The sequence below is a fragment of the Cebus imitator genome, unplaced genomic scaffold (assembly GCF_001604975.1).
Source record: "Cebus imitator isolate Cc_AM_T3 unplaced genomic scaffold, Cebus_imitator-1.0 Scaffold444, whole genome shotgun sequence".
Classification (NCBI taxonomy): domain Eukaryota; kingdom Metazoa; phylum Chordata; class Mammalia; order Primates; family Cebidae; genus Cebus; species Cebus imitator.
The window spans coordinates 171,743-182,245 of record NW_016107759.1 but is presented as its reverse complement, the minus strand read 5'-3'; the positions used below and the strand labels follow the sequence as shown (position 1 = coordinate 182,245).

General features: G+C 46.5%; 1 protein-coding gene across 10 annotated transcripts in view; it reads left to right on the top strand.

Annotated features, from left to right (window-relative positions):
* NPRL3 (NPR3 like, GATOR1 complex subunit) overlaps positions 1-10,503 on the top strand; it is a 60,923-nt gene that overhangs the window by 21,927 nt on the left and 28,493 nt on the right. For all 10 annotated transcript variants that reach the window (XM_037732337.1, XM_037732338.1, XM_037732339.1 and 7 more), the window contains 2 exons: positions 3,489-3,642; positions 6,686-6,767. In XM_037732337.1, the coding sequence (XP_037588265.1) occupies positions 3,489-3,642; positions 6,686-6,767 (236 nt within the window). The remainder of the gene's footprint in view (positions 1-3,488; positions 3,643-6,685; positions 6,768-10,503) is intronic.

Here is a 10,503-nt window from a genome sequence, read left to right as displayed (position 1 = left end):
AAAAAAAAAAAAAAAAAAAAAGCCACAAGCAAATGAATAAACAAAATCCATGACGAATATTATCTACTTTCAACACTGATAACCCCTATGGGACGGTTGGTGAGAAGCAGCTACAGCACCACTCAGGATGCTGCAGGCAGGCCTTCATCTCTGGGGAGCAGTGTTTGACAGCAGAGCATATGATGCCCTTAGATCTAGCAATCCCACTGTTAGGAGTATTATATAAAAAAAAGCAGCTTTTACAACTGCATAAAGATTTTCTCCCTGGCTTGTGTGGTGATTATTATACACTGGTTCATTCTCTTGCCGTTGAGGGTGAGGAATGGAGATGAGACCAGAACCTGAAGAAATATGGACTGATAATGGCTGGGTAAAAGCAACAGGAGCTGGGTGCGGTGGCTCACACCTGTAATCCCAGCACTTTGGGAGGCCAAGGCAGGCAGATCACCTGAGGTTGGGAGTTTGAGACCAGCCTAACCAACATGGAGAAACCCTGTCTCTGCTAAAAATAAAAACTTAGCTGGATGTGGTGGCACATGCCTGTAATCCCAGCTACTCAGGAGGCTGAGGCAGGAGAATCACTTGAATCCGGGAGGTGGAGGTTGCGGTGAGCTGAGATAGCACCATTGCACTCAAGCCTGGGCAACAAAAGCAAAACTCCATTTTTTTAAAAAAAAATTTAAAAAACGCAAAACTAGCCAGGTATAATGGTGCATGCCTGTAATCCCAGCTACTTGGGAGGCTGAGGGAGAAGAATCACTGGAACCCGGGAGGCAGAGCTTGCGGTAAGCTGAGATCATGCTGTTGTACTCTAGCCTGGGCAACAAGAGTGAAACTCCATCTCAAAAAAAAAAAAAAAAAAAAAAAGCAACAGGAAAAAAGATAGTCTAGGACTATGGCAAGCTGTGATATTGATGAGTGGGAGAAATTTTGATAATGTAAAGAGTTTGTATTTTTGGGTGGACAAGTTTTTTTCTTTCTTTTTAGTAGTCATTTTTAAATGTACACTTTTGACCAGGCACAGTGGCTCACTCCTGTAATCCTACCACTTTTAGAGGCCAAGGCTGGTAGATCACTTGAGCCCAGAAGTTTGAGACCAGCCTGGGCAAAACCCTGTCTCTACAAAAATACAAAATTAGCCAGGTGTGTTGATGTGCCTCTGTAGTCCCAGCTACTTGGGAGTCTGAGGTGGGAGGATCACCTGAGCCTGGAAGGTCAAGGTGGCAGTGAGCAGTAATCATACCACTGCACTCCAGCTTGAGCAACAGAGCAAGACCCTGAAAAAAAAAATGCACTTTTTTTTTAACTTTGAAAAATTTTAAACCGTGAACTAGAGAGAGCAGACCAACAAACCTTATGTGCCTGTCTCAGGTTCCTTTATACCCTGGCTCCATATATTTCCTTCCCTCTATCTATTTCAAGGCAAGTCTCGGACGTTATGTCTCTTCATCCCTATATACTTCAGAAAGTATCTATATAAAATATGGGCACTTATTTTTGGTCATGATACCCTTTGTACCTCTGAAAAAATTTGCTGTAATAAGTTGGTATCAACTAGTACCTGGTTCATTGAAACTTTTCCTGATTGCGAAAGTATGTTCACAGCTGGTCTGTCTGAACCAGGATGCAAACCCAGCCCAGCTAGTGCATGTGGTGTCTTTACATCTGCCAGTCCAGAGGTTTCCCTCCCTTTGTTCCACCAAATGTTCCACATTTGGACTCATCTCATTGCACTCTCAGACTTGCTCTTTGTCCGTTTTTCCTGCAAACTAGAAGTTAACTCTGAAGCCTTGGTTCTATTTGAGTACAAGTTTTGGGGATGAGAAAGTCACATGGGTGATGCCTTAGACTTCATGCCACTGCATATCGTGTATGGTGAAAATACGGTGTTACTAAGAGTTCCCATTAGTGCTGCACACCTTAGGTGTTAGCTTTCTCAGCATGTCCCTCACTCAATGTCAGGCCTTTACAAACAGGACATGCTGTGATGTCCCATGATTGCTGGTCATTAAGTGTCACTGGGAACTGCACCACCTTGTATGTCAGGAAAGGTCAAGCAAATGGGCCCTGGACATCCAACTCATGGACACTGTTGTGCCTCAGCTAAATTATCACATATCCAGGATTATTCTCCTCCACCTTGCTTTGCTCATGGAAGTATTTATATGTGGATTCTTCCAAATGGATATTTTGTTTTGAGGCAATTGTATATACCCCATATGTCAGCCCTCTGGTTCCAGGGACACTGTGAGGGGATGCCCTTGACATGGAGGGGCAGGTCTGCTGCCCAGTGGTGGGCATGGCATGGGAACAACAGTCAGTTCTTTTTCTGGCAAGGAATGTTGCCTTGTTGTAAGTCCGCCCAGGTAGGAGTTCTGTTTGTAAACATGGGATCTGCTGAGAATATAGAGAATTTCTTTAGCTCCAGGTGAAGAAAGTATTTACTGTCTGGGTCAGGCTTTGCCCCTAAAGTCTGGCTGTGAACACTTTGGGCATAGCCTTACCTCTCAGATAAACAGGAGTGGGAGGTGGCACCAGAAGTTGTAATCGGCAGCACCATTCACCCCTTTCCCTTGTCCCACCTCCACCCCACAGGATGACTCAGCAGTCCTCTTGGCCTCCAGAAGCACTGAGTCATGGTGGACCCAGTTATCTGCTCCCTTCAGTGTTTTCATAGACCCCCACAGCTGCATGCCTCCGCCCTTGGCTTAGGCAGATGTGCTTGCCTGGCTGACTGTGATCCCTGATAGGTTCCAGAGGGGCGAGGCCCCCTCTTGTTCCTAAGAGTCTCCTGTACTGTTCTCTGACCCAGTCAACATGGCTGCAGAAGGAGTGCTGAGGCAGAGATGTGGACCTGGAGCCTGTGGGTTTTCTCGTCAACCATTGTCCTTTCTGCTGGGAAGAGCTTCCCATCCTTGAGGACCAAAAGTATTCAGTGAACAATTAGCATGGTGCCTCTGTTTTTGTACTCTGCACCCCTACAGTAACGTGGCCTGTTGTGACTGAATTCTTACGTATTGTAGACTGGTTCTGCCTACCCGTAGTCAGCAGTACGGTGGTGACCACAGGCACTACCAGGGTCTTTGCTTAGGACAGGCACTGTTCTGAGTTTGTTACATGTCTCACTAATTTCTTCCATTCAGTCCTTGGTGAGGGATGCACCATTGTTATTCTTTCTTAAGAACAACAAGGCCCCCATAGAGCACCAGGCATTTCCAGAGCCATCTCTATGCTACTATTCAGGCAGCCACTCTTAAGAATAGAGGATGGGGGCTGGCAGCCAGCATTTCTGTGGATGGGCCCTGGAGGGGACTCAGAAAAGGAGCAGCAGCGGCTTCTGTAGAGGAGTCTGGGAAGCCTGCAGAGGAGTAGAGATGGTTTCTTTCATGGTTTGAGTTTTTGCTCTGTACATGTATTGGCTCCATTTAAAGTGTGTCCAGCTGTGTCCCTGTGTACACATTTGAGTCTGTATATGGTCTCTCCCACAGGCCAACGCAGACCCATCGGTGATAAACTGTCTGCACAACCTGTCCCGTCGTATTGCCACTGTGCTGCAGCACGAGGAGCGCCGCTGCCAGTACCTCACCCGGGAGGCCAAGCTGATCCTGGCGCTCCAGGATGAGGTGTCCGCCATGGCTGATGGTGAGTGCAGGAGGGCGTGGTGGGCATGGGCCTGGGCTGGCTAGTGGCCTCTCTGCAGTGCAGACCTCTGTGAAGGGACTGCCAGTCAGTGCCAACGGTGCAGACGTTGGCGGGGCCTTATCCACCCGAACACCAGGAGAGCAGTCAGGTTTTGGTGAGCTGGGCATTGAAAATGAAGTCCTCACAACAGCTTCACAAGGCAGGGTCCATGATCATCCCCATTTTGCAGATGTGGAAACTAAGGCTCAGAAAAGGTACATGATCTTCACACTGGGCTGTTTGTGTCTGGGGAGCACAGGAAGACTCCCAGGGGCAGGTTTGTAGATGAACTTTTCCTGGATGGATGTTCTGAAATAGATTTCCTGACCAGAAATGTTGTCTCTTCCCATGTACTGTTGCATGATCACCATTCACATAGGTCAGGCACCTCTGCTTAGTGCTGGTCCTGTGGGACATGTTGAAGGAAGTATTTATTCCTTGGGGCAGGAAAGGGTGTTAGAAATATCCAGCTGAGTGGAGGTGGGCAGTTTCCAGTTCTTTGCTTTTGGCCAGATTGAAGGAGGACCTAATTGGGTTATCAGCTAACCAATTTAAAAAAATAATTTTTGCACATAGAACATTGCATGATTTTTGGCCTACTGTAAAGATTTTGAAACATGGAGGGAAACCTGTAATAGACTCTTCCTGTCTCCATTCTCTTTGGCAAGCATGTCCATAACAAAAGAGAGAATTAAGGACAAAACTGAAATCAGACCTAGTAGTTCTAGCAATAAGTAAAAGTAGCAATTGCCATACATAAACGAACAATAGAAAAAGAACAGCCTCTCTGACTCAAGTGCAGTAAAAAAAATTGTTTTCTTTTTGAGTTGCAGTCTCGCTTTGTCACCTAGTCTGGAGTGCATGGTATGATCTTGGCTCACTGCAACCTCTGCCTCCTGAGTTCAAGCAATTCGCCCGCCTCAGCCTCCCAAGTAGCTGGGATTATAGGCGCCTACCACCATGCCCAGCTAATTTTTACATTTCTAGTAGAGACTGGGTTTCACCATCTTGGCCAGGTTGGTCTTGAACTCCTGACTTCAGGTGATCCACCTGCCTTGGCCTCCCAAAGTGCTGGGATTATAGGCATGAGCCACCGAGCCTGGCTGCATTTTCAGTAAAAATTCACTTGTGGCTGGGCACGGTGGCTCATGCCTGTACGCCCAGCATTTAGGGAGGTGGAGGCAGGTGGATTGCTTCAGCTCAGGAGTTCGAGACCAGTGTGGGCAACATGGTGAAATCCTGTCTCTACAAAAAAAGCCACAAAAATTAGCCAGGTGTGGTCATGTGTGCCTGTCCAGATACTCGGGATGTTGAGGTGGGAGAATCACCTGAGCCCTGGGATGCGGGGGATGCGGAGGTTGCAGTGAGCCAAGATTGTACCGCTGCACTCCAGCATGAGGGACAGAGCGAGACCCTGTCTCAGAAAACAAAACCAAACAAAAAACTTACGTTTGACATTTATTTGTCAAAATTTATAATATATTTCTGTTTTGGCCAATTATGTATTAATTATAATTGTAATAATAATCTAAACGTTTTGTTTTTTTGAGCATTATCTTTTTAGAGTCTGTGATTTTATCACAGGAAGTAAAAATTATTTTAATTTAAGTCTGTATTTTGTTAGAAATTTATGAAAAAGGATGAATAAAAGACTTTGGCTGGATGTGGTAGCTGACACCTGTAATCCTAGCACTTGGGGAGCCTAAGGCCAGGGGATCACTTGAGCCCAGGAGTTTGAGACCAGCCTGGGCCACATAGCGAGTACCCCATCTCTACAAGAAACTAAAAAATTAGCAGGTCTAGTGGTACACATGTGGTCCCAGCTAGGTGAGAGTGTCGCATGAGCCTGGGAAATTAAGACTGAAGTGAGCTATGATTGCTCCACTGCATACCAGCTCAGGTGCCAGAGCAAGACCTTGTCTTAAAAAAAAGCTTTTCAGCCATAAAAGTAAATTGCATTAGCACTTGAGGGAGAGGAGTAGGACATGGCATGCAAATACCTGATAACAGAGAGAGAGGGTGGGGCCTGCTGGTCAGAGAGAAGCCTGCAAGGAGGGAGCAGTGAAATGGCTTCCCCTGCAATGCCTGTGACTACAAGGTTGGAAGGGGCAGTGGTGAAGTTTAAATACAAGTAATCCATGTAATCATGGTTGAACAAATCAGCCTAAGTCTAATTTTAGTTCACATGATGCACAGATTTTATTAAAAAAAAAGAAGTGGAGAAAAAAAAAAAAAAAAGAAGTGGGGAGTTTCCAGAGGTTTGGTTTAAAGTTACCTAAAATTACCTTTGAGGTAAACTTGTTTTTATTTTTATTTATTTATTTATTTTTTTTGAGACGGAGTTTCGCTCCTTTCTGCCCAGGCTGGAGTGCAATGGCGCGATCTCGGTTCACTGCAACCTCTGCCTCCTGGGTTCAGGCAATTCTCCTGCCTCAGCCTCCCGAGTAGCTGGGATTACAGTCATGCGCCACCATGCCCAGCTAATTTTTTGTATTTTTAGTAGAGACGGGGTTTCACCATGTTGACCAGGATGGTCTCGATCTCTTGACCTCGTGATCCACCCGCCTCAGCCTCCCAAAGTGCTGGGATTACAGGCGTGAGCCACCGCGCCCGGCCAAACTTGTTTTTAAAGGTTTTCCCTATTCTACCTTATAAAAGTTTCTGGCCGGGTGCGGTGGCTCACACCTGTAATCCCAGCACTTTGGGAGGCTGAGGTGAGTGAATCACCTGAGGTCAGGAGTTCAAGAACAGCCTGGACAACATGGTGAAACCCCATCTCTACTAAAAATACAAAATTAGCCAGGTGTAGTGGCCCGCTCCTATAATCCCAGCTACTTGGGAGGCTGGGGCAGGAGAATTGGCTTGAACCTGGGAGGCGAAGGTTTCAGTGACCTGAGATCACGCCATTGCACTCCAGCCTGGGCAGAAAGGAGCGAAACGCCGTCTCAAAAAGAAAAGTTTCCTTACTTTGAGAGCTGCAAATCTTATGTTATGATTCTTGTAGGAAATGAAGGTCCTCAGTCCCCATTCCATCACATCCTGCCCAAGTGCAAGCTGGCCAGGGACCTTAAGGAAGCTTACGACAGGTAAGACAGGTGGGCGTGTGCAGGGTCTAGTGGGTTTTCTTTTTCGTGTGGAGATGATAGATCACAGGAAAGAAAGACACAAGACACAGAGAGAAGAATTCAGCTGGGCCTGGGGGACCACCACTACCAAGGTGTGGAGTGCAGTATTGGCCCCGAATGCCTGGACGTGCTATTTATGGTATACAAGGCAGAGGGCAGGGTAAGGAGAGTGAATTATCTGATGTGATTGATAGGGTCAAGCAAATCACATGCTTTCAGTACAGGGGCCCCTCCCTTTCAGGTAGCGGCTGCAAGGAGGGGAGGCACAGGCGCCAGCATGTTTCCATGCACTTACCAGAAAGATCAAAGGCTTTTAGGGTTCCTCTATTCTTACTTCTCACAACTTCTAAGAACTTAAAAAGAGCACCGGGTGAGAAAGCGGGACACGAAGGTGGACAAGGATGGTGACCATTAGAGCACAGTCCACAGAGATGCATTTAAGCCCCTGGATGTCTGTAGGCAGACCTGGCTAATGTCAGGCTTTCCTCAAGAGTCAGGCAGAGCAGAGTGTTCTCTGAACTCCCCCAGTGAAAGGGAAACTCCACGGCCTGCCAAGTATTGGGCGCCTTCCCAGGCACTGGCGTTACCACAAGGCCTGCCTGCTAAGTAACGGGCACCCTCCCAGGCACTGGCATGACCACAAGGCTCTCACTCTCACCTCCTGATCACTTCTCACAATGTCCCTTCAGTTCCTAATTATGTTTCACCCGATTGTTTATACTATAAGACTAAAATGATTCTATGCTATAATACTAAAGCAAAGATTAATAAAGAATCATGATTTAATAAGATTGATTATATAATTGATGATGTGATTATTCCTAATATATTTGTATCATTACTAAAACTAAGTAATCAGTTATTTATTATACCGGGACAGCTTGTGCCTTCAATCTCTTGCCTTGGCAGCTGGGCAGCTTTCTTCCCACAAGCGTGCTTATTAACCTTCTCATGGGCCAGCCTTCCTGGGCCTGAGGAGCAGCGTCAGCAGGTAGGGCTCCCTGGAACTGACCACTGTTCTCCTGGGGTGTAAGCATCAGGGTTTCCTGAGGTTGGGGCAGAAGAGGACTGGGAAGGGATGGTCATGTGGCTGCTCTTGAAAGCAGTGACCTTGGTGGCTGTTTTTAATTTATTATTTATTTATTTATTTTGAGACGGAGTTTCACTCATGTTACCCAGGCTGGAGTGCAATGGCGCGATCTCGGCTTACCACAACCTCCGCCTCCTGGGTTCAGGCAGTTCTCCTGCCTCAGCCTCCTGATTAGCTGCGATTACAGGCACGCATCACCATGCCCAGCTAATTTTTTGTATTTTTAGTAGAGACGGGGTTTCACCGTGTTGACCAGGATGGTCTCGATCTCTTGACGTCGTGATCCACCCGCCTCCGGCCTCCCAAAGTGCTGGGATTACAGGCTTGAGCCACCGCGCCCGGCCTATTTTTTATTTTTATTTTTTTTTTGAGATGGAGTTTCACTTTTGATACCTTGGCTGGAGTGCAATGGCACAATCTCGGTTCACTGCAACCTCCGCCTCCCAGGTTAAAGCTATTTTCCTGTCTCAGTCTCCTGTGTAGCTGGGATTACAGGCATGTACCACCACGCCCGGCTAATTTTGTATTTTTTATAGAGATGGGGTTTCTTCCATGATGGTCAGGCCGGTCTTAAACTCCCAACCTCAGGTGATCTGCCCGCCCCGGCCTCCCAGAGTGCTGGGATTATGGGCATGAGCCACCGTACCCAGCTGGTGGCCACTTTTAAAATGCCAGCCTCTTCGCTGAATAGCATGCACTGTGCTAGAACCACCATCTCCAGGCTCCTCGTAAAACAGAAAATGAGCCTGAAATTATATATGAGAGTCTGAAAGTGGTTATTTTTATTTTTATTTTTTGAGATGGAGTCTTATCGCTTCTCGGCCTTTTGGCTAAGATCAAGTGTGAGATGGAGTCTTGCTCTGTCACCCATGCTGGAGTGCAGTGGCACAATCTTGGCTCAGTGCAACCTCTGCCTCCTGGGTTCAAGCCATTCTCCTGCCTCACCCTCCTGAGTAGTTGGGATTATAGGTGCACACCACTACACTGAGCTAATTTTTGTAGAGACGGGGTTTATCCATGTTGGTCAGGCTGGTCTCTAACTCCTGACCTCATGATCTGCCTGCCTCGGCCTCCCAAAGTGTTAGGATTACAGGCGTGAGCCACCGAATGGATGTCACTGACCCCACTTCACTCATAAGGAAATTGAGGCTCAGTGGGTGGAGCTGGGGCCAGTTTTCTCCTCCTTGCTCTGAAGGAGTTGGGGTTGTGACACTGAATGTTTGAGGGCAGTAAGCCTTTAGGATACCTCACTGTTCTGATTATATTGGGTGAGCATCACCTCTATTAAATGTGGACAAGCAGGCTGGGCGTGTTAGCTCACGTCTGTAATCACAGCACTTTGGGAGGCCAAGGCTGGCGGATTGCTTAAGGTCAGAAGTTCAAGATCAGCCTGGGTAACAATGTTAGACCCCCATTTCTACAAAAAATTTTTTAAAATATGTGAGTGCGGTGGCACAAGCTTGTAGTCCTACCTACTCAGGAGGCTGAGGTGGGAGAGTCACTTGAGCCTTGGAAATCAAGATTACTGTGAGCCATGGCTGTACACTGTACTCTGGCCTGGGCAACATGGCAAGAGCCCATATCAAAAAACAAAGGCAAAAAAAAAAAAAAAAGACTTTTAAATTATTTCTTTGGCTGCCCAGTTAGCCTCAACTGCCCCCATCATTGAATTGGTTCCAGCCTTCCAGTGTTAACCATTTACCTGTGTTATTTAGTACGTGCACCTCTGTATCTGTCAGATAAATTGCTGAAAGCATTATGAATGGGGAAAATGGCATTTGTAATGTTGTGTTCCTTCTCAGGGGTTTGTATCTCTGTCTGTACTTCCACTGGCAGCACACAAGATGCCTCTAACCCCCAGCTTTGTCAACATTGAGTCTGATGAAATTTTGGATTTTAGCCAGAATAATATGTGGGGAATGGTGTCTTTTTGTAGCTTTCCTGTAATGCATTGATGCATCTCTTCATGTTTGGACCGCCTGTCTTTTCTGTGAGCTCTCTGCTCAGGTCCCTTGTTCATTCTTCTTCTGGGAAATGTAAGTCCTTAAAGACAGGAGAGTGATTTGTCTTTTGTGACATAAGTTGCAACTAGTATTTGTTTTTTTTCTTGGTGACCCTGGGGTCTGAGCCTCGCAGGTGTGAGAGAACTTCAGCCCTTGCCAGGTGATTGCTTTGTTTTCTGACCCCTTCTGTGTTGGAGAATGGGACCTTTGTGGTCATGTAGTCTGACCTTGTCTTTTATTCTTTGTTATCACGCTGATGTTTTCTCTGTGTTGAGAGAGGTACTACCGCTTGGTCTTGAATTGCCTGGTATCCAGTCTCTTCCTTGGAAATTGTTCTTTTACTCTGAGTGTGTGCCTCAACTAGGATTAGATTACAAGCAAAAATCAGGCCAATTTGGAATTAAAAACCAAACTGGTCTGATGGTATGTGCCTGTAATCCCAGCTAACAGGAGAGGCCAAGGTTGGGGGATCACTTGAGCCCAGGAGTTTGAGCTTCTAGTATGCTCTGTGTCGGTGCCAGCAACATAGTGAGACCCTGTCTCTTAGGAATTTTTTAAAATAAAAAACAAGGCATTGACTTTATATTTCTTTTCCTTTCTGTTT